At 58.2% G+C, this 27,914-nt stretch overlaps 1 protein-coding gene across 3 annotated transcripts in view; it reads right to left on the reverse strand.

The window, feature by feature from the left end:
* Window positions 1-27,914, reverse strand: part of PDE9A (phosphodiesterase 9A) — an 82,966-nt gene that overhangs the window by 50,694 nt on the left and 4,358 nt on the right. For 2 of the 3 annotated variants that reach the window (XM_047719393.1, XM_047719383.1), the window contains exons 2-4: window positions 9,001-9,071; window positions 7,668-7,745; window positions 4,393-4,436 (exon numbers count right to left, since the gene is read on the reverse strand). In XM_047719393.1, coding sequence (XP_047575349.1) covers window positions 4,393-4,436; window positions 7,668-7,745; window positions 9,001-9,071 — 193 coding nt within the window. Of the gene's footprint in view, window positions 1-1,897; window positions 2,115-4,392; window positions 4,437-7,667; window positions 7,746-9,000; window positions 9,072-27,914 lie in introns of those variants that run through there. The other variant, XM_047719420.1, reaches the window with a different exon arrangement.

Genomic DNA, 27,914 nt, shown 5'->3' on the forward strand with positions numbered 1-27,914 from the left:
ACAGAGAAAACCAATGAAGCTGGGAGCGGGCTCTTAGAAAAAGAAGTCAATAAAATGTATACATCAGACTGATTCACTGGTTAAAAAGAGAGAAGGTATAAATGTCCAGGATCCCAAAAGAAAGAGCGGGTCTCACTCCAATCCCACAGACATAGAAGGGATGGCAAGGACTTCCCCAAGCTCCACTAGAACGGGCACCGCTTTCCAAAGTCAATCCCAAGTACACAGAAAACCCAGACATACCTCCCTCTTAAGGACACTGAGTTCATAGTTTAAAACCTTCCCACAAAGAAAGTCCAAGCGTGGCGGACTCACTAATGAATTCTATGAAACACGTTCCACCCCTACATGAACTCTTCCAGAAGGCAGGAGGGCAGAGCATGTCCCCTCTCAGCCCCTGAGGCCGCCATCACTGTAAAGCCCAAACCAGAGTAACATACTGTGAGAATATAAGACTGGATCTCTTGTTGATACAGATACAAAAATCTTCCGCAAAACATTTGCGAACTGAATTCAAAACAAAAAAGATACTATGCCATGGCCAGATGGAGTTTATACTAGGAGTTCAAGGTTAATGTTTTAAAATCAAGTAACAGACCCACCACTAACAGAACAGAGGAGTAAAAGGCACGATCATCTCCAGAGAGGCAGAAAAAGTACCTGACAAAACCCAACACGAATTTATGATTAGAACTCTCAACCGATGAGGAATCAAGAAAAACAAAGCCCTCAACCTGGTAAAGGGAATCTATTAAAAAACCGACAGCCAACATCGTAACTGATAGTGAAAAACTCACATTCTCTCTAAGATGAGGACGGAGTTAAGAACCTGCATTCTCACACCTTACACTTCTCTTGTAGCTAGACACCCTAGCCAGGGCAACAAGTCAAGAAAAAGAAAAGAACCGAAAGACATCCAGATCTAAAAGGAAGAAGCAATTCTCTGCTTGCAGACGTAGAAAGTCACAGGAAATCTGCAAAAGGGCACTTGATCTGCTAAGCGAATTTAGTGAAGCCAATACACAAAGCCTGTTATATATATGCTTTTGATTTTTAAAAATTATTATTATTAACACATCATGTATTATTTGCCCCAGGGGTACAGGTCTGTGAATCACCAGGCTTACACACTCCACAGCACTCACCATAGCACATTATATTTTTAGAAGCTAAGAGCTGCCGGGACTTGACCTAAAAATCCATTGACAACAGTATTACAAAGATTAAATCCTTAGTGATAAATTTATCAACATCTCTTCAAGAACTTTGCCCTGACGACTATATTTCAAGATATTAAGAGAAACCTAGATAAATCGAGAGAAGCCACATTCTGAAGACTCAACATTATACATCATCACCGTAATTCTTTTCTTTTCTTTTTTTTTTTTTTTAAGATTTTATTTATTTATTTGACAAAGAGAGATCACAAGCAGGCAGAGATGCAGGCGGGGGGCGGGGGAGGGTGCGGGGGGGGGGAGCAGGCTCCCTGCCGAGCAGAGATCCCGATGCAGGGCTTGATCCCAAGACCCTGAGATCATGACCTGAGCCGAAGGCAGAGGCTTAACCCACTGAGCCACCCAGGCGCCCCTCTTGTAATTCTTTTCAAAGTGTTCTATGTATTCATTACAACTTCAAAGTCTCAGCAGACTTTTTTTTTTGGTGGCAACTGACAGACGGAGTCTAAAATTTATTTGAAAATAAAAGGAACTTGAAAAAAAATAAAAGGAACTTGGAATAAGTAAAACATTTTCGAAAAAGAAGAAAGCAAGCGGACGACATGCATTTGCTGGTTTCAGGACTTACTGTGAATGCACAGTGATAAGACGGCGTGTCAGGGGCCGAAGCCCAGACATGAACTCGGCTGACGGGACAGGACGCAAGTCCAGAGAAGACTCACCCGTACGGGGACAACTGAGTTTGGACGAGGATGTCACGACAATTCGCGGGGGGAAAGGACTGTCTTTCCGACAAACGTTCTGGAGCAAGTGGATGTCCTCACGGAGAGAATGACCATCCGTCCTTTTCTCCCCCACCGGAAGGTGGGCTAGACGGAGCACTGTCCTCCAAAGAACAGAAGAAGGGAGGGGAAGAGCAGTAACCTCCCCGTGGAGAGGCCAGGGAGTCAAGGGGATGTCCTGGACCCCCTCATTCTTTCGTCAAATCCACACCCCTGGGCCAAGCATGAGGAACACATCTGACAAACCTGGCCTGGGGGACATTCTACAGATGCTCTGGGACCAAACAAGGGGGGTGGGAGCCCCTGCGAGACCAGGGCCGACCCGGAAGACCCAGCGATGAGTGCGCGGTGGGCTGCACTGCGGCTGGGATGCCGGAGCGGGAAAGGGACCTCAGGAGAGAAACTGGGGAGATCCGAATCAAGTACGGGGTCTACTTAATAACGATGTAAAAATAAAAATCATGTTTTTTTTTTACCACATCAAGGGCTCGAGTGCCTTTTATGTTAAAGAGGAATTTTCATTCTAGAAAAAGTTAGAACTCCTACTTTATTCTAATACCTGCTATCGAAACAGCTGCTCGGGCACTGAAGGACATTCACAGTGACCAGTGCCCACATGTCAACACTGTCACTTTCAAGACGAGAAAAGGCCCAGTCGACTCAGTGTCTTGTCACACCCTGCCCAGCACCTGACCGGTGGCTTCAGAATTCTGTTCTCCAGAATCTTCTGAAAAATCTGGGGCGCTTGGGTGGCTCAGTTGGTTAAGTGTTTGCCTTTGGCTCAGGTCATGGGTTCGAGCCCCGCATCAGGCTCCCTGCTCAGCGGGGAGCCCGCTTCCCCCTCTCCCTCTGCTGCACCCCCTGCTTGTGCTCCCTTGCTCTCTCTGTCAAATAAATAAGTAACATCTTCAAAAAAGAATCTTACAAAAAATCAATCTTATAAAAATCAAAATTAAATTAACCTCACAGTTTAGAAAGGAAAGCCTCAGCGTTTGGGTTAGGCCATACACCAAGGTCAACTTGAAACGGATCACAGACCGAAATGTAAAAGCTAAAAAAAAAAAAAAAACAAAACTTTTAGGAGAATGCACGGCCGACGATCCCACGGGCAGGGGATGAACTGCGATTTCAGAGACCGGGCACCCAAAGCAAAACCATAAAAGAACAAAACGGATCAACCAGGCCTGAGCAGAATCTGATATTTCTCCTCCCTGAAAGGCTCTAACAGGAAAACGCAAGTGAGTCAGACGGGAGAAACGATTCCCTGGACACGTCTGAGTAACGGGGTGTGTCGGAACGACCGGGAGTGCTCACTACGGGAATTGAGTCTGGACGACTGTGACAGATCACGTAGGAAGATTTATGACCGGTTAGTAAATGCTTTCTCCACCGTGAGTCACCCGGGAAACACAGATGCAAACCCAGTGCGGTGTCACCACACACCCGTCGGACTGGGTCACATAAAAAGGGCAGACAGTTCCAAGAGCAGACGAGGAGTGCACACACGCCGTGAGTGGGAAGGCAAAATGTTGCCGCCACTTTGGAAAAAATGGACTGGATTTTTTTTTTCTTTTAAGTGAAACAGGCACCATCCCGTTCATTCTGAGAGAAATCAGAGTATGTGTCCCCAGAGAGGCACGGCCTTGAATGCTTATAACCGCCTTGCTCATAAAGTCCCCGGTCTGGAGGTGACCCGGGTGTCCTCTAACAGGAGGCTGGGTCGTCACGCTGGGTCCGGCCACACCACGAAGCCTTCCCAGCAATAAGAAGGAATGAGCCACTGGGACGCCCATCGCAGTCCGGCGTCAAAGACGACAGGCTGAGTCAGAAAGGAGTGCACACCCTGTGTGATGTGTTTTATACAACACTCTGGGAGAGACGGTTCTACGGGGTCAGAGAGCGGGTCAGCCGCTGACAGGGAGCGGAGTCGGGGGTTCTGTGGGAAGGGGCACAGGAGAGCCCTGTCAGGTAATAGAAATACTCTGTGTCTTGATTCTGGTTCACGGTGACGAGCGGGATGCATTTTTCAAAGCTGATCAGAGCCTACACGTAAGTGGGAATAGTTTATGACGCATGAATCATACATAAATAAGGGAAATAAAAGATCCGAAAGGAATTGGGTTTTAGCAAAACAGCACCGCTGGCTACACAAAGCATCCCGGGGGCTGGGGGGCTGCAAAGGGCCCACCTTTGCAGGTCACAGTCTGAGTGAGCAGGACAGGCCCTGCGTCCAGGAGGACGTGGGAGGGCGCGTCACCTAGCGTCTGCTAAGTCTGTAGGGACAGCAGGGGAGGGAGGCTCCTGAGGGACTGCCGGGGGTGGGTGTCTAAGACAGGGTTTTGGATCAGATGCTTACCTAATACACATTCAACCACAGGGGCAGTCTGGAGCCTTCTTTTTTTCTTTTAATTTTAAAAATGATAGCAGGGCCTTACCAGACAGCTGCTTGACGACCACGGGTCTCACTTTGTAGGGGTTGCTGCAAGAGAGGGGACAGTTGGGCCGTGAGATGCCGTTCAAGGAGTTCTCGGCACGTCTGCCGTGGGAGATAAGCTGCTCGGGATAAATTAGAATTCAGTGGATTAGGGTTTTTTTTTTTTCTTCCTGAAATTAGTTTCTTTGGCTGTTCTGAGCTTCCTCGTTCGGAAGAATTCCAAATACTTTAAATACAGCATTTAAATGATGAACTCCCTCTGTGATGTTCGTGTTTGCTGAGCTGAACACAGTCGGTGACCGGTCCCGTCGCTACTCGGGTGCGGAAGGCCACTGCGAATGGCAGAGACCCCAGGGCTGCCCGAGTCCCCCCCGACGCCTGACGGATGTGGGGAGGCTCTCCGTCCTCGCCCAGCTCGAGCCTATGGCAACCCCATCTCCCAGGTGCACGAGGGAAGACGGGGTCGGTCCCTCGGCTGACCGTGCCCTTGGTGATGCCACCCCGGTCGTCCCGAGGCCCAGAAGGGATGGGAGAATGTTTGCCCTTGACACACAAGGACCTATGGCTGAGGGGGAGGGAAACCACGGGAAAGAGGTTCAGGGAAACGCAATTGCTGATAACAGTTTTTAAGAAAGCTTCCTCAAGAGAGATGCTGTTTTTTACCCAGTGGTTAAGCGAAATTTCAAGCCTGCTAACCGGCAGGCCGGAGGGGCCCAGGGAGACAGGTGCCATGGCATCGCCGGCGGGAGCACGCACGGCCACGGTCCTGGGATAGGTGTCCTGCCGGGACTGTTAACAGGAAAATACGCAGTCCTCTGACTCAGCCCATGAGTTCCTTTAGGGACAAGGGTATCGGATGAAACGGGCCCGTTGGAACACTGTCACAGGTCACTTGTCCACATCAGCCGTTTGTCTGGTCGGTCGCTCAGTTTGTCACGAGCAGTGACATCTGGGTCAGGGACGGGTGACAGAACAGTGGACAGGACGAAACGCGCCTGTCCTCGGGGACCCGACAGTGCACGTTCAAGTTCACACTGAGGGGACGGGTGTCACCGCACTGTCCGAATGGCTAAACTCTCGAAATCCTCGGGCCCCAGTCAGCAGAGCACGGAGGATCTGTTCGCTGTGCCATGGAGTGTCCGTCAGTGGCTGAAGAGGGAGACGCGTGTGCAAGCGTTGACCCGAGGGTCTGGGAGGGTCTTGGAGGGGGCCGGGCCTACTACGGACCAGCAGAGAACAAGCACAGGAAACCCGGAGGGACTCTGGCGCACCCAAAAGCACACCACGACGGACGGGGCCTCCTATGGCTCAGCAGTCCCGGGCCACGTGGAAAACTCTGACGGCTGAAAACACGAATATAAAAGCTGGAGGGCCCAGCTATCCTGGGTGAAGGGCAGACAGCGCCGTGGGGGTCCTCCCGGCGCAGTGTTGAGAAGTGAGTTCACACCCACCCTGGGCCTGCCCCGCTCTCGCTCAGGACAGGGCCCTGCTTCAGGAGATCTTCTGGAAGTCGCTTACGTGGAACTAGGGGTTCATTGCCCTAGGGACGGTGTCGTAATGTGTCTGGGTTCTGGCAGCTCAGGTCACGCCTCGTTTCCAATGCGTGTGAGTTTGAGCACTTTCTTACGTTTTCCACACTCTCCACCAGCGGCGCTCGCCCGGGGCTGCACATGGAATCACCCGGTGAGCTCTAAGCAGTCCCTCAAAACTCCGCATTGGATGGGTCCTAGCAGGGGTCTGGGCACTGGGGCTTTGTGGAGATCTCTGGTGTTTCAATCCTCGGCAGGGCTGAAAGTCACTGGGTTGATGGGACTGGTCACATTGGGATGGTGGGACTCCCAGGCAGAGGGACCAGAGAGAACCAGAGCAGACAGGGCCTTGCGGGGGGTCGAGCAGGAGGCCCCTGAGTGCACCTACCTCCCCAGGGTAGAGGGCGGGAAGCAGAGAGAGGTGTTGGGGAAGCCAGTGGAGGGAGAGGAGGTCCCATCAGCCGAGGGCAGAGGGGTCCCACCCAGCATTACCACGACCACCTGGGCACCCAGAGAAAAGCCAATTCTGGGGCCCAGGCCCAGGGAGATAGAAAGTGTCAGAACCTGGGGGCAGAGAGAGGGAGGGAGGAGGGCAGCCTCCTGCGGAGCTGGGTCGGGGTTGGTGACCTCTGAGCGGATAACCAGTAACTCTGTGAAGAGAACGCGAGAGTGTATCTCGACCTCGGCCCCCCCTGGCATTTCAGGCAGTGAGTGTCTGCACTGGGGCCGTCCCTTGCCCCTGTCAGGACCTGGGTGGGTCCTGCACCCAGCCCGGCTGGGGGTTGGCTGACAGGCCAGCAGGACGGAGAGCAGGTGCACAGACCTTGGGTGGGGGGACCTTCGGGGGACCTACAGTGAGGGTCTTAGACCACCCCATCGCAGGGACCCCACATCTTACATGGGCCCTCGAGCCGCTGGGGCAGGAGAGGGGTCTGCCCGGGACATGCTTTCTCCTTCCAGCTTTGAACGGCCGGAAGGGCTGGGCCACCTGGGACGCCCCAACGGCCAGATTAACAAACGTCCCTCAGAGCAGATACTGAGTGACGAGCGGGAGCGACAGACAGGGGATCTTGAAGGGGGTGCCCCCCCATGGGCCCTGCTCCCTGGCCTTGTGCAGCTGCAGACGTGAAGTGGGGACCCCCCGGGACCCGGCAGGCCTGTCCAAGGGGCGTCCAGGGAGGGGAGGGGCTCTGCTTGGACGCCTTGTCCTTCCTTGGCCACACGGCGGGCGCTGCTGCCTTCTCATACCTTCACTAACCCCCTTTCCCCTGCCAGGCCTCTCCGGGTCTAGCTCCTCGGGCCCCCGGAGTCCCCACTGTCCCGGATGGAGGCGTCCAGCGGGCAGCCCCAGGTCTGCACCAGGACCCGGCCCTGTGGCAAACACAACACCCCCAGGGGCATGGTCCGGGAACCTTCCAGAGCAGGACAGGGCCGTTGGCGTACAGTCCGGGGCCTGACTCCTCTGCTCCTCACTGGCCTTCGGGCTCTCAGTTTCCTGTCCGTGCCTCCTCTGAGGACCCTTGTTAAGAGTGAGCCCTCCCAAGGGCCCTGAGCCCACCTGCGCCCATGATTATCTTGGAAAGGGACCGGTCCGCAAAGGACCCTCCCACCCCTGCCCCGTCTTTGGTTTCAGTTTGGCTTTTCCTACAGCAGTGAATTAAGAGGACAACAGTGGGGCAGGTCCCCCGTGTGCAGAGACGTCTCAGGGGGGCCACGAGGGCGCTGAGCGGCGGAGGCCACTGCTTACCGTTCGGAATTGGCTGGCATGGTGGGGTCGATGGACACCATGGCGTCGTCCGCGGTCAGCAGGGAGATGGTCGTGTTCCTGGAAGACACACCGTGTCAGTGTCCCCGAGTCCTAAGGGACAAATGGCCCGACCCCAAGGCAGGACAGAGCCTGTGTGTAATCCCAAGGGCTCTGTCCGTTTTTGAGGACTTTAAAGTGGGAAGGGGAGGCTGTCTAAGTTACGGAGCGGGGATGAGACCCGAGTGTGGCTGCGGGTCAGCAGGGAGACCTCTGTTCTCAGCTTCGCTGCCCCTGGGAGCCACGGGGGCAGGGACCTCTCCTAGGAAGCAGTTTCTAGCGGGGAAACCGAGTCTCCACACACACACCCCCACCCCTCGTCCCCTGGGCCTCTGCTGAGCAGGTGTGTGTGTGTGTGTGGCCTTGGACACGTGATTTAACCCTCTCTGGTCTCCGGTGGCCTTCAAGGGTGGGGGGAGTGGGGGACACTCAAATCTCCGGTTGTTTGAGAGAACTGAACGAGTCTGTTTCCCAGCGTGATGCTCCAAGACGCCCAGGCCACGGGCTGTTTCTGCCACTGTAATCTGCAGTTTTCTGTAAGGTCCGGGCGATGCCTCGGCCTGTCCTCCCCTGCCTGTGATCTCTTCCTCCACCCAGGCCACCGCTCCGGGCTCAGGGGCCACACAGAAGGTGACCCGACCACCCTTCACAATCAGAACGTTAGGACAGAAACTGCACTCGAACAGACCGTTCACCGCGGGAATAACCCGGGAATTCTGACAGTTCTACAAGGGGATTACTGCCTTTTCAACTACTTTCTGAAAATCTGTCTTTCCCGAACAGTGCTCTGCGGCACCCCCTCCCAGCTGCCTCCCCCAGATAGAAAATCGCGCCTGCGGGATCGTTTGGGGCTGGGAGCCTTAAGCCAAAACACAACCCCCCTCCTGGGTCCTTCTTCAAATAAATAAATAAAAAGGGGAAAAGAACCTCTTAAGATAGTGATTTCTGTCTAATTCTGCCCAGCGGTTTCCTGCAGGCGTCGCCGGGGGACAGGCGGGGGACAGGCCGGGGACAGGCCGCCGCATACTCCTGCGGGGTCTCACTCACTGACTGGAAAGGGCCCCCAAGTGCGAGGTGAGCCACCGGGCCCTGGCCAACCCGTCACCCCTCGGACCTGGCGGCTCGCCCTCCCTCCCAGACAGGGTCCTCTCCGGGAGCCAGTGCCCTGCTGGCGGGGGCGGGGCATTCTGGGGGCGGGCCAGGGGCGGGGCGTTCTGGGGGGCGGGGCGATCTAGGGGCGGGGCGTTCTGAGGGCGGGGCGAGCTGGGCCACTCACCGGGGCAGGCCGGTGGCGATGCAGAACAGGTCCATGATGTCACTGGAGTTACAGTACTTGCTGAAAACCACCTGCAAGACACGAGCCCCAGGGCATGAGGGGCGGGGTGGGGGGAACCGGTTTCCATGGCCACGTCATCCCACGTTCTCTCCCGCCCACCCTCAGGTCTGCAGCCACGGGCCCGGAATGCCACCCGGATGTCTCTGAACCGAGTCCATCCATACAGACCGTGACACCTTCCATCCGTTGTGCCCGAAACGGTCGTGAAGGCAGAGCTCCCGCCCACGAGACAGACACCCGGGTCGGGGCTGGCCACGGCCACTACCTCCTGACGCACAGACTGACTCCCTCGGCCTCCCGACAGCCCACTGCCAGGAGTCCCAGGGAGTCCTGGGGCCTCATTGGCCGGACCCGACCAGAGCTCCCTGCAAAGCCAGGCCCAGGGCAGAGGCCTCCCGAGTTCCGTGGAAGAGCTTTCCAGCGGGACTTTCCAGCAGGACTTTCCGCGGAGAAACGGAGCTGCCTGGCCAGCGGCCGTGCTCAGGGAGGGCGTGGAAGGGCGTCGTCGCCAGTGGAGAGGGGACCCGAGTGAGGGCCGAGTCGCCGGCACGATCTGGAGCACAGACAGGACGCCGGTGTGTGCCAGGCCAGCAGGAACGTGGGGGTCCGGTGGGGGCCCCAGGCTGGCAGCGGGATGGCGTTCACCCGCAGACTGGGGCGCACCCCTCCCCGAGCTCCACCTTTTCCAGAAGGTTCTTCCACCCACGGAGATGGCCTGGGCATCCTGGCTTCCTCACACTCGGCCGGGGGCAAGTGGCCAGGGCTCCCTGGTGTCCCCCGCCAGCTTCAGGCTGTGACCTCCTACCTGGGACCACTCCTGGCTCACCACACCCCCACTCTGCGAATCTGAAAGGTGTGGTATTAAGCCGGACAGTAAGGAGGGACTGGCCCGGTCACATACCTCCGGTGACCAAGCCTGGGCTGCGACGCACACAGGGTTCATGCAGCTCCCGCTCCAGCCGGGGGAGAGAGGGGCTGGTGTGTGCCCCCCGCCCCCGCACTCCTATCACTGCTTGGCACCGGACGGGGTCAGGGCAGGCCCAGCCACAGCTTCCACGTCCACCCCGGCTCTGACCATGGGTGGCCGTGGCTGCCAGAGCATGTTTCCCACATGGAGGTCGCGTCTTGCTCCATGAAGCCTGGAGCCCGGGTGGGCCCTGTAAGTGGCGGCTGCTCAGGGGACCCTGGCTGCCCTGGGTGGTGGCGGGGGTTGGGGTGGGGGGATTGCCGTTCTCCGTGTCTGCCTGACACTAGCCCCGATTTCTGGAGCGCGCATTTACCGATGTGCATTTCTGGCCTGGAGTCCATGTGCGAATTCTCAGACAAAGCAACATTTAAGGAAAGTCGGTCTTTATACCCACTCTCTGTCCTCCTGTGGTTTCTCCCCTTCCCCTCCTTAAGGGAGGATGACGGGCGGCTGCAGGACTGATTGGTTGACAGTCGGGCAGGACGCACAGCCGTCTGTTATCTGGGCGTCGCAAACTCAGATGACTTGCGGCTCCCTCCCCGTTTATAGCCCAGCCGTGGCTGGACCCGTCTGCCAAGAAAGTGACTCTGTCTTCGGGGCCTTGGGCGCTTCGGCAGGAGTAGGAGAGCCTCACAGAACAGAGTGGGCCGAGTGTGCCAGGCCTTCGAGTGCCCGCCAAGCCCTTACTCTGGGCACCTACATGGGAGGGCAGACCCCGGCCCAGGGGGTGGGTGGGAGGCGCCTCCTGGCTGCCGCCTGGAACGGCACTGATGGGTTTATCACATTCTCGTGGGCATGGGCACGAAGTCAACCGCCGCTAGCCACCGGGCTTCCTGCTCAGATGCTAGGTGCTAGGTCACCAGCCGGTCCCCGTCCTGACCAAGGAGAGAACCACCGGGCGGTTAGGTTTGGGCTGGGTTTGCAGGCCGGGAACAACAAAAGCCAGCACTATCGCAGAAGACGGCATCGGGGTGTGGATACGCCCAGGAGGGGACTGGGCGGGGCGGGGTGGGGGTCGGGGCAGGTGCCCCCTCGAGGGCCTGAGCGTCCCCGGGGAGCTCCTCTGCGAGGCTGGCTGCCATCTTTATCACCAGGGGGACAACCTCAGATGCTGGCAAGCCACGAGGGCCCTCAGCAGCTGTCACAATCACAGAAAACGTCTGTGGGACGTCTCCAAATCATGAAAAAACGATCTGCCTCGGACATGTCGTGCTTTGGGGGCTGGCTGTTTGAAAACAGGCGCTTACGTTCATTGTTTGCTGTTACTGTGTACGCCGCCTGTGAATTTTTTACTCAATTGCCTTAGCAACCATTTTCACAGAGCTGTGTGGCACCCGCAGTAACAGATCTCCAGCAACATGTCCCTCGCTACGATTCCTCTCCAGTGCTGTCCCCCGAGTGATTTCACGGGGCTTCGGCTGAAGACGGAGAGCTAGATGTGTAGACAACACACTGCTGCGGACCGCGGGGAGGAGGGGAGGTAGGGACGACGGTGCTGTCTTCTTCTGTTGAGTCGCCTTCCGGCGGAGCAACAAGTGCACTCAGGTCCTCTGTGCGGGGACCCCTCTCCGCATCCTTCCTCTGCTTGATCGGAGCTGATGCTTCTGGGACGTTCCCTGACCCTTGCACGAGCGACTGGTCTCAGCCCCTTGGACATTCTTAAACTTGGCGGGAACGTTTCATCCTCCTTGTATATGCTCTTGCCCTTCCTGACGACGCCTCTTAGTTATCAACGTCACAGGGACTTCAGAAACCTCTACGCAACCAAAACAAGGGTGCTGACGTCTGCAAAAGGCCATCCTGGCCTCCCAGGAAACAGCAGGAAATAAGGAAAGTGATGAACCGTGGAAACGGGGAAGACAGCCCAAGTCCGGACGTCCCTGGATACCCTTCCGTGGGGGAAGACACCACACGGCGGGGTGCGTCTGCGACGCAGAACACTGCTCAGCCATAAAAAGGAGTAAATTATCAATCCACACAACTGGATGGGTCTCCAGGGGTTTGTGCCAAGCGAATAAAAGCCAATCTCCAAAGTTCCCGTACTATATGACTCCATTTAGGGGACGCTCCCGAAATGACATAATTGTAGAGATGGGGACATTAGCGTGAGCCGGGAGTTAGGGACCGGGTGGGTGGAGGAAGCAGGTGGGCGGGTCTTAATGGTGCGGAACTGTCCATCCTGTCCCCACGGTTGTGCCTGCAGGAACCTGCCCATGGGATGGGATTGTATAGACTCGGTACACACACTCAGACAACTACGGTAAAACGGGGGAAATCCGTGCATGGTGGTGGCTTGTCTCGCAGTCAGAATCCCGGTTGTGATACTGAACCGTAATTTAACAAGAAGCTACCCCGGGGGGACACGGAGTAAAGGGTACCTAGATGTCTCTGCGTTATTTCTTAGAACGGCACGTGACTCTACAATGATCCCCCAGCATTTATGTGGAACAGCTCCGGCCGGGGGTGGCGAGGGGGTGCCCTGCCCGGACTGTGTGTCCACACGGCCCCGGGGAAGGCAGTTGGGCAAGGTGTGCCCTCTGACCCAGAATGCCATTTCCGGGAATTGCCTGTGAGGAAATAGTAACGCCGGACATGAGAATGAGAGCGTTTACGGTGTTGCAGGCTCCACCTGGGCACCTTCCTGACCCCGGCCGCCGCTCCGTAAGCAGAGACGCGCGGCCCGGAGGGTCCTCTCATAGGACGGATCGCGCAGAAATGGAATTAGGCTAAACATCCTCCCAACGACGGAATGATTACATTTTAGGATGTCTCCACGATGGAACATTATTCTGGTATTAAAATCGTGTTTTTGAAGACTCCCGAATGCTATGTTGGAAAGTACTTGCCGACGCGACACTGAGTGAAATGATCAGGATAAAAAATCATGTAGAAGAGAGCTGCTCGCACACACACGCATACACACGCACACGCACGCGCGCACACACACCAGAACGCAGGAGAGGTCCCGAGATGCCTGGACTCTTTTTTTTTTTTTCCATGTGCTCTGCGTTTTTCAAAATATTCAACAATGAATATGCAGGACCTTCATAAGCACGAGAAAAGTTATCTGGATCTGGAGGCTGAGGTCGGTCACTGATAACAGAACTAGCTGATGAACGTTTGTTCCCTCCTGATCGCACGCTGTGCGGCATTTACATAAAATTCTCAGGAGAGAGAAAACATTTACCATTTTGTATTTGGAAAGAATATTCTTTGGCGTTAGCCAAGCAGATGAGGAAATTAATCAGAGGACAAAACCCAGAATTTAAATAGCACTCAGCAAGGGGCGGGAGGGCAGGGGAGGAAGGGGGAGGCACCAGGAGAACATCAGGGAAGTGGGGGGTCGCAGAGACAGTGTGGGTGTGGCGGAGGAGGAATCCAGAGCAGAGACGAGGCCCGGTGCCTCCTGGGATGGAGCGGGGCGGGGAGGGGGTCCAGGCCTCTGGGCTGGCCACGGGTGCACCAGTCCTAACCTGGGGGACTGGGGGGGCCCTATGTGGCCCCGTGACCCTGGGGGGGAACTGGAGGTGGCAAACAGCAGGGAGAGGGCGGGAAGGGGGGTCCCTCCGCAACAGGTGCTCTGAGGGCCTGACGCATGCTGCCAGGCCTCACTCCCCATGGGCCCAGGATTTCTAGGCAAAGAATTTCCGAGCTCCAGACCTGATGAGAATGCCCCTCAGTCCACCCATCTTCAAGACCCTGCTGAACTGAGGGTTCTGGTGACCAGGCTGGGTGTGGGGGCCTGGGCCCCTCTCTCAGGAGGCTGCACTGAGCCTGGGCAGGGGCCCCGAGGGCTCCGGGCCAGCAGGTGGGCTAAGAGCGGCTCAGGTGGGGAAGCCAGGACGGACTTGTGAAGGGGCCTGTGCTGGGGTGCGGGGGGTCGGGACAGGGTCCTGGTCCCCTGGGACTCAGATCTCCTTTAAGTAGCCTGGCTGAAATGCCTTTGGACATCATTACAAAGCAAACCCTTAGGTCTAATGACCTGAATATCAGTGATTGGAGGCGGGGGACACATTATCTTTGGGGTCAGGCCTGCTCGGCTGTTACCTGCGAGGTTGCCCACGACGGCCATCCTAAGTCCTGGCGGCCCCCAGGCAATGTTCTGGGGGCCAAAAACTGAAGTGAAGCCAACTGTGGCTGAGCCCATGAGCCGGTAGCGGCCACTCTGAGCTCCTACTTCCAGCTGCGGTGCTCACACAAGGACCCTCCCCGTTTCTGTTAATTCTTCAGTGGGCACTATCGATCTGAACTTCTAGAACAAACACGTCACTAACTCTTTATATAACCTTCTCATATTAGGATTGCTCGTGAGATTTTGTGGGGGGAATGAGTTCAGCTGCCCACGTGGTGCAAATCAGAGCACTAATTCTTCAGGCCATCAGGGCAGAGGAGGGCTGTCAACGGGGACAGACAGCTGGGTTAGTGGCTGCTCTCCGAGGGCTCCTTCTGAATCGGCAGGTCCTGCTTTGTCTGGAGCCTGTGCCATTCCAGCTGTCTCACAACCCCTGGGTCACCCCTGGCTGGCCTCTGGTGTTGTGCACTGCTCCAGGCACGGGCAGGGCAGAGGGGTGAGCAGGGAAGAGTCAGAGATGTGAGTTCACCTCCAGCCTATCCTTTTACCAGCTCAACCCAGGGCAGATTTCTGAACCGCTCCAAGGCTCTGATTCTCCTACCAAAGGAGGAAAATGGTCCCTTGCCTGTGGAATGTTCAGAGGGTTCGTTATGACACAGAGGGCCTGGTACGCACTAAGTGCGAAGTTGTGCGGCCCCTGTGATTACGGGACGGGTCCCTTGAAACCCTTCCCTGGGGAAGGGGATGGGGAGGCTCCTCCTTGACCCTTTAAGGCTGTTTACCCCAGCAAGAGGCATCGAGGGCACCTAGCCCTGACTCCAACACGTCGGCATTCCTGTTTCAGTAGAGGATGGCCGAAGGGTGTGTCATCTTGGGAATGCTGTCAAAACGCAGACTCCATTGCTCTAACCGATACCCCCGTGTTGATTATCAACCACATTCAACTATATCCAAACTGCAACAAAAATGGGGTCAGAGCAATTCAAATATGTATTAATCAGTTACCAGAACCAGCAGGTAGGAGTTAAAAAAAATACTTTGATAGACTCAGTGATCCCTGGGATTTCCCTGCATTAGTTTTCTCTTCTGTTAAAGGTGGAAGGAAGTCTTTGGAAGATAAGGCCCCGTGGGCAGAACTGTGGGCAGTTCCTTTGCATCCCATGGAGCCCGGGATCTGTCCATTGGGGGAGCAACGGCGCCCAAACATCCTCCCGTGCCAATGAGCTGAGGCTGAAGTCTGCATCTGCTGGTTTAGGTCAGGCTAATGATGCCAGCGCCGCCATCACCACCTCCACCTGGACCTCCTCCGCCACCAGCACCATCCCTGCCATGACCTCCACCAGGACTTTCACCATGACCTCCACCATGACCTCCTCTACCACCAGCACCATCCCAGCCATGACCTCCACCATGACCTCCTCTACTACCAGCACCATCCCTGCTATGACCTCCACCTGGACCTCCACCATGACCTCCACCATGACCTCCTCTACCACCAGCACCATCCCAGCCATGACCTCCACCATAACCTCCTCTACCACCAGCACCATCCCTGCCATGACCTCCACCATGACCTCCTCTACCACTAGCACCATCCCTGCCATGACCTCCACCATGACCTCCTCTACCACCAGCACCATCCCTGCCATGACCTTCACCAGGACCTCTACCACCACTAGCACCATCCCTGCCATGACCTCCACCATGACCTCCACCATGACCTCCTCTACTACCAGCACCATCCCAGCCATGACCTCCACCATGACCTCCTCTACCACTAGCACCATCCCTGCCATGACCTCCACCACTACCTCCTCTACCACCAGCACCATCCCTGCCATGACCTCCACCAGGACCTCCACCATGACCTCCACCACCACCAGCACTATCCCTGCCATGAGCTCCACCATGACCTCCTCTACCACCAGCACCATCCCTGCCATGACCTTCATCAGGACCTCTACCACCACTAGCACCATCCCTGCCATGACCTCCACCAGGACCTCCACCATGACCTCCACCACCACCAGCACCATCCCCGCCATGACCTCCACCAGGACTTTCACCATGACCTCCACCATGATCTCCTCTACCACCAGCACCATCCCAGCCATGACCTCCACCATGACCTCCTCTACCACCAGCACCATCCCTGCCATGACCTTCACCAGGACCTCCACCACCACTAGCACCATCCCTGCCATGACCTCCACCAGGACCTCCACCATGACCTCCACCACCACCAGCACTATCCCTGCCATGAGCTTCACCATGACCTCCTCCACCACCAGCACCATCTCCGCCATCACCAGCATCGCCACACCACCACCACATCCCCCATCACCGCTGCCTAATAGGACTGAGCCTATGCTTGGGCCAGAACTTGAGCCAAATGCCCTACAAGCCCCGTGACACTGGGTCCTCATAAGAACCTCATAAGCTTGGTGTCACCATCACCCCTGTCGCAGAGAGTGAAGAAGCTGGCCTGGCCTGGCCAGTGTAGACCCACATGCAAACTCAGACCCCCCCCCTCCCAACTGGCTCTAAGGCCAGAGACAGAGGCTGTGCCGCCAGGAGAGCTGTAGGAGGTCTGTGTGGGAGGTAGGTCCCTTGCCCATGATGACATATGCATTCTCTGTTTGCCTTGTTTTCCGACTGCCGATATTTCTGATGGCGTACTTGGAGCGGATATTGACTTAGGCTCCTCTCCCAGAGGAAAAATAAATCAGTTCAAATTCCTTATCTTTTGTTGACCAAGCCGTGATTGTCTTCTGTAGCGTCTGTAATCTACTAAGGTCTTACCTACACTTCTATAAGCTTGTGTAAGACTTTGCCCTGGAAGAAAACTAGAGAATTTTCACTCTGGCTCCTGGATCCCATGTTCCAGCTCCAGGAGTTAGAACTCAACCTGGCCCAGATAATAGCCAATGTAAACCCATCCGCAGATTCGCCACTTTTCTGTCTTTGGGGGAGTTAAAGGCAAATTCCCTTTGGCTTATCAGTGCCCAAGAATTATAAGTTTAATACAGAAGACAGGCTAAGCAGAGACCAAGACCAGAATCCCAACTTTAATGTTTTTAAACACTCTGGAAATAAACGCGTGACTTAACTAAGGCCAAGATCGTAGGCTGGCCTCGTCGCTCTCCTCCTATGCGCGTCGGCAGTGTGTCCGCAGTTCTCCTCTAATTCTGAATTTCACAGACACGTATGCCTGAGCGTATCATTCATGCTGTGCTGCTCCTTGTCTAGAGCAGGTAAGGATAACCACACAGTCAGAACGACTACAGTTAACCGCCAGGCAGGCGATCGCTCAAATAAACTCTGCATTAGGCATCATTTCCCTTTCCAAGTCAGGAGGTATCTTTCTGGTCAGTGTGTTTGAAAAGAACATGAAATAATAGCAGAAACCACCATTTCTTACTACAGGCAGACTCACTGCACACATTCTTCTATAGAGAAGCCCCGGGGGCACCCGGCGGGCTCCATCAGTGAAGCCCCAGAATCATGATTCCGGCTCAGGTCACAATCTCAAGGTCGTGAGATTGAGCCCCGTGTCGGGCTCCGTGATGGGCATGGACGCTGTCTGAGGATTCTTTCTCTCCCTCTGCCCCTCCTCCTTGCATGCCTGTGCGCGCGCTCTCTCTCTCTCTCAAATCAATAAATAAAATCTTTAAGAAGAGAAGTCCTGTTGTGCGCTGGAGACGCTCGAGTGCCTGCAGCAGCCCTGCCCCCCACCTGCCAGCCCGGCCGTCCGCACCGACCCAGCCGGTGGGTCCGCACCCTGGCTTCCCTCCCTGCTGAGGTGGTCGTGAGCTCAGTGGAGACAACGTTCTGCGTCATCTGTGCACATCTCCGAGTGGATCCCTAACATCCCAACATCTCGTGGTTCAGAATCACAGTGTGATTGTCGCACGGAGAGGAAGTCAACAACCATCTCCCTTATCCCTCCTCAGGTGTCCCATCTCCATCTCCACCCACATCTCTGTATCTCTGTACGGTACACGTCTGTATCTGCGTCTCAGGGCGTGCCTGAAGGATGAATTCTTCACCAGATCAAGGGCAGGGATGGACCAAACACGTGGACGGAAAGAGACTTATGGAGACAGTGGACAGAGGCAGCACCCGGCCTGGCATGGATCCTGACTTGAAAACAAGTGTGTGTGTGTGTGTGTGTGTGTGTGTGTGTGTGTGTGTGTGAGAGAGAGAGAGAGAGAGAGAGAGTGTGTGTGGAGGTGGGGGGAGACGGTCCCCTTTCTTTTCTTTGCTATTATTGGGCATAAAACCTTCGATCCTTAAAGCCTGCCTCGGACGTGGGTGTCATTCTTTCCATTCGGTAGATACTAAGGCTCAGAGAGTTTCAGGAACGTTTCCAAAGCCACACAGCGAGTGAATGGCGGTGACAGTGATGGAGAGGAAGGGCTTGTGTGAGTGTCTGGCATCGGGGGGGACAGTCGGCAAGGGAGCACAGAGGAACTGACGGCTCGGGGTGACCAACCCGCGTGGGATGGCGGAGGCCACTGGGCGGGACGATACCCAGGACCCCGAAGGAGCGTACAAAGCCTCCAGGAACTGTGGGAGACTCAGTTTGGGGCAAACACAAGGGGGGGCCCAAATATCGTTCTCTCCACCCTGGCAGAGCCCTTCCCTCCTCAGAGTGGGGGTAATGCCAGCCCCACCTGCTTTGAGGCGTTGTAAGCCCCCGTGGGGCCGTCTCTGCACTGAGCCCGGGAGGCTGCAGAGACCGTCCATCACGTGGGTACACCTTTCCCTAAGTCTGCCCTGTGGGGACGGAGCCCAAAACCGGCCTTCCTGGGTCCACCGGCAGCTCAGCCTCGCACGCACCCCGGGGCTTTGGGCAAAATCTTCACTGCACACTCTCCGTGCCTGCAACATGTGGCAGGCACTGGTCGCCCCCGTAAAATCCTTAGAGCGGCATCTGGGACGTTGTGGGCACCGGCCAGAGGTCTGCTGGGCTGGCGCTAACCCCGTGTCACAGATCTGGAATCTGAGCGTCGGGTCACACAACTGGCGTGGAGCGGGGCCAGACGCGAACCCCGCTGCCCATCCCAGGCCAACGAGGTGATGGCAGGGCAGGGTGTGGGGGGCGAGCGAGCTACAGCTTCGTCCCTCTGCTCCCGCACACGGGAGGGCCTCGGCAAACGTCTACGAGGCCAAAGCGTCTGGGAGGCATAGCCGCTCAGCACGGCGGGAGCTCACTCCATCCGGATGAACAGCGAGGTCTGGCGTGGGAGTAGAGAGACAGGTGAGATCCTGCTTGTGGTGTGTGGCCGGCCGGCAGGCAGGGGACACGGTGGCGGCAGCGTGCACACGAACGAAGGCGGAAGTGACCCGTCCTGCAGGGATGGAAGGCCGCAGAGCAAGGTGCACTGGGCTGCCGGTGAAGGGAAGCGGCCGCCCCCTCACTGTGCCTCGCCCCCACTCCAGACCCACGATCCTGCTGGCCAGTACGGGAGGAGGCTTGGGGACAGGACGTGCAGCGCGGCCTGAGGCCAGGAGCCCGCAGGATGACACCATTCTCCGCCTTACGGGGCCACGTCTCTGCAGACATGATGAGATGAAGGATCCTGGGATGAGATGAGCCCCGGTCACAGCAGGGCGCGCCTTAATGAAGTCACAGAATTGTATGGCAGCAGAGAGAGATGTGAAGACGGTTCCGAAGGCACCTGAGCAGTGTGGCCACGAGCCAAAGTGTGCAGACGACCCCAGGAGCAGGAGAGCGAGGAACGGCTCCCCCCAGGAGCCCCCAGGGCAGCGAGGCTCTGCCAATCACTTGATTTCAGTGCAGCTGAGTGGATCCTGGACTCTGGCCTCCAGAGCTTCGAGAGCGTAAGTCGGAGCCGTTTGCAGTCGTGTGGAGAGCGGAAATATGCCACGGCAGCCCCAGGACGGGATGCAGCCCTGGCCTCTGCGCTCAGGCTGGGCTCTTCGCAGGGACAGGAATCCTTGAACTTGCGTGAGGCACGGAGTGCATTTACGACCGGGAGCACACAACAGGAGAGGCTGGGGGATGGATCATGGACGGGAGGTCCATCCCCTTCTCCCCCCCATGAGAGCAGATGTGGCCTTGGGCTGGAGCAGGGGGCGGGGAGGCTGGGGAAGAACAGTGTGGCCTCGCAGGGGAGTTCCCGTCCCGGCTGGCCACGCTCATTAGCACGACCCGGGACACAGCTACGGAGACTGTGCAAACAGCCCTCCAGCTCAGGCCCCGGACTGCCCCGGCTCAGCGGCGTCTTGGGGCCCGTGTGCCTGCGCCTGTGTCTGCGAGGGTCCGAGGCCTCCCCCGCAGGGAACCCGTTTGTCATGGCCAATCCTGTCACTCTTCTGCATCGCTCCGTTGTTTTTCTGCTTCTGCCGTCTGAGGTCACTCTCCCTGGATACAGAGGATGGATCGCAGGGGACTGAAAATACAAGGAGGGGACCCCAGAAAGGGTAAGATGTGTGCAGACGTGGCGCTCCCTACCGAGGACTGCTTCCAGCGAGGACATTTCCGGAGGGGTCTCTGGTTTCGGCTGGGTCTACTTCTTGAGTTCCCGCTCAAACCGGAGGCGGCTCTCCATGTATGACCCTTGCATTTCCCCCTGCGCTGGGCCCCCATGTGGCTCTCCCCGCTAACCTGCGCCCCTCCCCCCAAGGTCTCTCCTTTATCAGGGGCTGAGTGTGGGCCAGTGAGGTCTGTCTCGGGGTCCAGGCTTCTTCATGCCCAGGGGGAGGGCGGTGGAGAGGAGGGGTGCTGGGGAGGACCGCCCACAGGAAACCCCAGTATGTAACCCTCAGCTGTGATGGGCAAGGCCGAGGGCGTGACAGCTGGTGACAAACCTGGGGGAGTCCTAGCCTGGGAGGCAGGAAAACCCTCCTCAGCGGAGACCCCGAGCTCCGGCACCTTGGAAAGTGAGCACCACGGCTCCCATCCTCTTTCCTGGCAGGAAGGACACAGGGGAGTCCCAGTGTGCAGCCGAGGCAGGGCTGGGGTGGGAGTTGGTCCTTCCCGTGGGTCCTTGGGGCAGGCCAACGGGTGGCCGCAGAGGCCTTGGCTGAAGGGCAGGTGCTGGCCCTGAGGTTGGGTTAAGGGTCGGACTCTGAGGATTCCAGGCAACTGAGGCCTTGAGGTCCTTCCAGGAGAAGCCATCCAGGCTTTGGGGGGAGGCTGGAGCATCTTTCTGCTCGAGCCTCCTTTCCAGGGATTACACGGGGGACTGCGACTTCTCTCCCGAGGCAACCACGTGTCGGCACTATTCCCTCATCCGAGCATCTTCAAGTAATCTTGGAAATCGTTCACTACCCAACCGTCTCGAGGCCCACGCTGGGTCTGCACGTGCACGAAACCCAGATCCACACCGTGAGCCGAGCGCGCCCAGGACAAGCTGTGACGCTCCCATGTCCTTCCCCGCCTCTCCACGGCAGGCCTGGGAAGCAAACCCCACTCCCTCCTGTTACCCGCGGCCATTCACACTCCCCCCGCACTGCTCACTTTTCACGGCCACTTTGTGCCAAGTGCATGAGCAAGGCAAGCAGAGGGAGGGGCATGCTTTTATCCAAAGTTCTCTCTCATGACACATCCCAGTACAGTAACCTTAGATGCCCTTTGAAAGGACTGCGATAGCCCCAGAAGTTTTGGGGCCGGGACAGGGACACCTCATCCTACAGCAGTCACAGGCTGGGGACGGACACGGCGGTGGCAGAGCGTGGGACAGCGTGGGCAGCGGGGCTGCGGTCCTCACAGAGCCACCTGGCGAGCCGCGGCCGAGGACACGGAAATCCGAGAGACGTGGGAGAAAGTGGGCAGTTCAGGGCCGCAGGGAGCAGAGAAGTCTGTCCTTCCTGCCTCCCGGGCCTCCTCTTATTCCTTTCCTTTCTACTGACCTGAAGTTTCGTTAGAAAAACAGAACAGAGTTTCCTGCCAGAAAAGAAGTGTCCGAGTGTGGGCGAGGGAGCCTGGAGGCCAAGTCAGCAGCTGCTGTGGCCTCCCTGTGGCCTCCCCGTGGCCTCCCCACGCTGCACCGTGTCCCTCAGGGGCTGGCCTCCACCTGCCATGCTGAAGCCTCTCGGGCCTCCTGCGGGGCTGCCGCAGTCCCTCCAAAGGTCAGGGCTCTGCTCGAGGCCGTTGGACTTCGGCGGTGGCGTGTCACTGGGATGTAACCTCAGCTTGGGGACATGTGTCCCCAGCCACGCCGTGCCCAGACCTGCGTGCGGGCTCGCTCTTTAGTTCGATGCCTGGGGCTCACAGCGGTGGGCGGAAAGCCTGGGGCTCACAGCGGTGGGCGGAAAGCTGCCAGGCCCCGGCTCTTTCCTCCAGAAGCCGAGCCTGGACCCCTTAGGAGGGGCAGGTGGGGGCGGGAGGCACCTTGAGGGGCCCCTCTGGGGCCCGGACCCTCCTCCGCTGTAGAGTGGCCTCTCCGGCCGCCTGCTCACTCCCTTGGGAGGACGAGCTGAGAGCTCACTGCAGAGGCTGAGGCCGAATCAGAGATCCAGCCCCGGGCGGGTGGGAGGCAGGGGCCAGGGTGGGGGCAGGGGGAGTGGAGTGCTCTGGGAGGCCCGGCCTGCAGCCTGCAGCCTCGGTGGATTCCGCGCAGCACCCAGGAGACCCAGGGTCCCCCACCCCTGGAGGGACAGTCATTCTCAGCGCCTCCTCCTGCAAGGCTGTGCACCCCGCCGACGTCCAGATGCCACCCGCCCTTTTCTACGCGGCTCCCCGAGGCTGGCACCCATTTCCTCACCTGCTCCGCCCAGCGCCACCCAGCCCGGCTTCCAGAAATACCTGTGGGGGAAATTCGCGGCTCCTACACTTCCCCACGCACTGCTGTGCTCTGGGAGCCCCTCTGGACCCCGGCTCCTTGGGCCCCTCCAGGCCGGCTTTGCCACTGGGGCACAGATGCCGTCCCCCACCTCCGCTATCTGGGACACAGCCTTCCAAACGACACCCACAAAATGGGATTGGATACACGGCCACGCATCTGGGCGGCCCCGAGGGAGTCTGGAGTCTTAGGGGGTCCCAACAGGCCAGGCCTCACTGGCCAGGGCTGGGGTCGCGCTTCCCAGCCCCTCTGGTGTCTGCCCTGAGCTCCGGATGCTCTGTGATTGGGCCGGCCAGAAGGGGCAGCCTTCGGAGGCCCCAGTGAGCGGTCTCAGAGGACGTGTGCCCCTTCAACCACGGCTCACGTCTCCACTTTTCCTGCATGACGTTTACAGAGCACAGCTCTGAGCGAAATCGGTCCGCGGGCTGCTCCCCACGCGCCCTGGAAACGGCTGCTCCAGCCTGGCCGGCGGCCACACCTCGCAGCGGGTCCACGGTCAGCCCTTCCCCACGCAAGCCCCGGGCTCCTGCTCTTGCAAATGCAAATCCAACATCATTGAAGTTCTCTAGATGATAATGTCAGCTGTGGGGCCTCTTTCTCTGTTATTTGCAAGGCTATACAAGTTTTTTAAAAGCATTCCCTAAGGCAGAAGCTATAAGGATAAAGAGGCTGGATCACCGGGCTCCAGGAACCGCTTGCAAAACACATCAGCCCGCGTGCAACCAGCCCTCACGTCGCAGCCCGGCCCCTCCCTTTGCTGGTGCAGGGCGGCCTCCATGGGGCTCAACGGAGAGAGTCTGTGCCAACTCCCGCCATTCCACGGGAGGCCTCTGACTTTGTTTCCCCAAAGCACTCAGCCCTCCGTCTCCCCCAGGGCTGAGCAGCTCCCCCAGGCTGCACCCCGGGGCCCAAGGGCCTTTGCGGGGGGTGTGGTCAGAATTCCAGTGGCAAGTGTGGCAACAAGCCCCCCAGGGCCGCCACGGACAGCGGCTCACCACACACTCCACTGTACATCTCCCTCCAACAGCAAACTCAGTGCTAGGAGCTATGGGCATCACAACCACCCTCTCTAGCAAAACAAATGAGTCTGCAGCCGGACCCTCGTGCACCGAGTACGGGTGGACAGGCGGGGCTGGTGGTCCCGGTTCACCCACGCCCCATCGCCGGCCCTCCTCCCTGCGGTCCCCAGGGCTCCAGCTCTGGAACAGAGGAGAAACGAATGGCATCCGTGGGAAGGAGGGAGGACCTGGGGCTACCCCGGGGGGAGTGTGGTATCACAGAGCGGGGAGCACCGGGGGCTGGGCTGGCCCTGCATGTCACAGAGCGTGCCTCGACACGGGGCCAGTGCCGGACCGACGGCTGGCTGCCCCGGGGCCACTTGCCCACCCGGAGCGCCAAGCCGGGGGTCTCCGTCAGGCTCTCCCAACAAGACACAGAGCTCTGACTGCCTTGTAGCCACGACGCAAATAAATAATTATGAACAAAAAGATAAAAATACCAGGGACTTTATGCAGCTCTCACCACGTACTGGCCCTGTTTCCACATTGGCACATTTACGCATGTCGCGAGATGACCGCATTGGGGAGGCGCTCCCGTCACCCCACGTCACAGACAGAATCACTGAGGCGCGTAAGGAACTTGCCTGCACGAGACCAGCTTCAAAAGCAGACGCGCTTGCCCCAGAATCCGCGCTCTTGACCGTGACGTCCCGCTGCGGGTTCGCGCCCGCGAGGTCTCTGCAGCCGGGGGCAGCCGCCTTCCCTGAGCAGTTCGCTGTCCCGCCCGGACGTGTCCCACTTCCCAGACCACACCACACCCGAGTCCTCGGATTCACGCAGCCGCGACCAGGAGACCGTGGAGGGCTTGAGGGAGAGGAGGGCTGTTCAGAAAACACAGGAATGTACCCGATGCCTAGACCCAGGCTTTGCCAGCCGAGGAAACACGATGGGGAACGACTGAGATTTCTGGACGATGAGGGGGTTCGCGGAGGGTGGACGGATAAACAGACCGTGGAGAAGACACACGACGGAGCAGGATTCAGGCTCAAAAAGGAGGCCGCCCATGCCACGACGTGGACGAAGCTTGAGGACATCCCACCCAGTAAAATAAGCCAGCTGCAGGACAAACGCCGTGGGACCCACTCACGGGAGGGACCCACAGGGACAGAGAGGAGCTGGCGGGTGCCCGCCGCGGGGAGGGGCCAGGGGAGCTCGCGGTGATTGGGGACAGAGTTTCACTCCAAGAAGACGGACTCAGGACGCACGGTGGGTGGCTGCACGAGGAGGTCGCTCAGCGCCATGGAACCCGGAAACGGTTAAGGCGACAACGTTTACGTGTATTTTGTTATGATTAAAAAAAACAGTCACACGGGCATCGTCTAAATCCAACGGGCACAGACGTTCGGGCTCTATTGTAATCTCGGGCCGCGAGTGCCTGTCGGGCCGGGGCTCCCAGCGGGGTTCGGCTCACGGATCCGGGGAGCAGACGTGAGCCGTGGTGGAGGTGGGGGACGCGTGGACTGGGCTGGAGGCGGTCGAGGCGACGGTGGAGACTGTTGTAGTGAACGAGCCGAGAACTGAGTGCCGCTCATACCGGACCCACGACCGGCCCGTGCACCACACACGCCAGGGAGACATGCATGTGCTTTGCACGCTCCTGCGGCTGGGTCTTTGTGCACCAAAGGGGATGTTTTCCTGAGTCAGAACCTGGAACTGCAGACACTCAGCATCCAAACGGGGAGGAGACAGCCCCGCGAGCTGAGCGAGGGCCGGCGGATCCCTCTCACCCGTCCGAAGCCGGGTGGCGAGCGTCAGGCCGTCTCCCCAGGCTGGGGCACGTGCTTCCAGGGACGGGGGCAATGCTGGGCCAGGTCGTGACAGCTCGGTGGCCAGCTCCCATTTCATCACCGCGCGGCTGAGCGGGAAGCCAAGATGCAGGAGGGCGTCCCTCCCTGGGGCGGAACCTGCCGGTGAGCTGCTGGTGTCTTGCCCAGGTGCCTGCCTGGGGTCCCTTTGTGTCCTCTGGGTGCCCTCTTATCCCTTCGAGCGCAAGACCCCCTCCAGTTCCCAGGGGCACCCCCGCTGCATCCGTGACCTGGAAGCAGGGGACTGGGTGTGGAGGGCTCAGCCTTGTGGCTTCTGCTGTGGGAGGGGCCTCGGGGGCAGCAGAGCCGGGACAGGGATACGGGGCCAGCCTCCGGGACCAAGGCACCCTGTGCGTCTAGTCCCGCTGTCTGACTGCGGGGTTGTGTCCTGGGCTCCCGGGAGGTGGCTGGCTCTGCCGTCACGCTCTGCCGAGGGCGTTTCCTCTTTCATCCGCTGTTGGCTCCCGTCAGCGGTGTGACTGGGACACTACACCCTTCGCCTTCTCTTGCTTCTCTTCCCTGAAGACCACAGCTGCACTCTGCCCACGTCTGAGGCCAGGCAGCCCGTACCCCCAGCAGCCCTGGGGGACAGCTGGTCCTCCCAGTTCAGAACTCCCGGGGTTCTGTTTCCAGCAGCCTCTGCCAAGTTGGAGACAAAGGGTCCCGGACAGTGGGACCTGGGGGCCTGGGGCCTTAGTTCCGGCTGGCAGTGGGCTCGCAGGATGGGAACCAGGGACAGGACGGGCTGCCTCAGCTCCCTCCACAGGGTCCCAGGGGAGGCAGGGAGCAAGGCCTACATGCAAAACGTGCTGACCCAGCCCCCCACATCGCCGGCTCACCCTGGGCACTTTACACATTACTCAGCGCCATCTGTGGTCACCCGATGGGGGCGTCACTGCCATCCCCACTTTACCGAGGACAAGATGATTTCCCTTGGGCCTCCAAGCTGTCAAGGGACAGAGCTGGACCTGCGGGGCTGTCTGTCCCTCCCCACTCCGGGTGGCCACCCCTCCAAGACAGAGGAGCTGCATGCAGTCTGCGAGACCTCCGCGTCATCATCTGTCAATCCTGATGACATCAGTGGGGTTCAGCCACGCCCCTGCTGGGGCCTCCAGATGTTGGGAAGGAGCTTCCAGGCCACGGCACATGGGAAGGAGGAGGGAGGCCGCACACCCTGACTCTCAGCGCCCAGGGCTGGGTAGAGTTCGGAGAGGCTGCGTTTCCAAGGGTTTCTGTTTGTACAACACCTGTGGGCACCGCAGGCCGTGGGGCTGATCTGCTTGTTGAGTAAGAGGCTGAACACGCGGAGTTCCTATTGAGCCTCGCCTCCCAGCTCTGACCCAGCAGGAGACAGACGGATGGGTCGTCATGAGCCATTGTGAGCCATTGGGAGCCATCGTGAGCTCAGGGGCAGGGGAGCAGGCCTGGAGGCAGAATGCCTTCTGGGTCTCCCAACAGACCACCTCTGGTTTTATGCTGGAAACCAAGACGGTGTCGGATGACTCCCCCCTCCAAACTTCCCTGCCTTGCCATTAGCCTCTGTCACCATTTCAGTCCCCGCGTGAATATCTCAAGCTATCAACATTTAAAGGAAGATACACAGAAGGTGCTGGAACAGGGGATGGCCGAGGGGAGTCCCCGTTACCCGGCAGAGACTCGGGGTTAACAGAAGCACCTGAGCCCAGAGCACTCACCATGAGTCTGCCTGGTCAGCAGATCAGCCCTGTGCAAGCCCAGGGAGACCGCCCCCTCCCCCACCCTGGCTGGCGGGCTCTGCTGGCTCGAAGCGTGGACAGAGCAGGTGCACACATCTTAAAGTGAAAGGAAATTGTCACTGGGCTTTGCCAGATGGCAGGACAGACATATTTTCCAGGAAGGGGAAAGGTGCCCATGATTCGGGGGGGACTCAAGGTCCTGCCGTGCCGACCACCAAGGAACAAGACAGGGGCAGCTGTACCCCTTCTTTCAAAAACAGAAAACAGGACTGACCCGAAGAAGAGTGGGCAGCTCATGTCTGCGCCAAGGCAAGCAATGAAGGCATAGGAGCCTGAAGTCCCTGGGAGGGCTCAGGGCTGGAGCCAGTGGGGACAGAGGGAGGCAGGTGGGAGGAAGGGAGGCGGCTGGCTGGGCTGCAGAGGC

Source organism: Lutra lutra, chromosome 1 (assembly GCF_902655055.1).
Source record: "Lutra lutra chromosome 1, mLutLut1.2, whole genome shotgun sequence".
In the NCBI taxonomy this organism is placed as follows: Eukaryota; Metazoa; Chordata; class Mammalia; order Carnivora; family Mustelidae; genus Lutra; species Lutra lutra.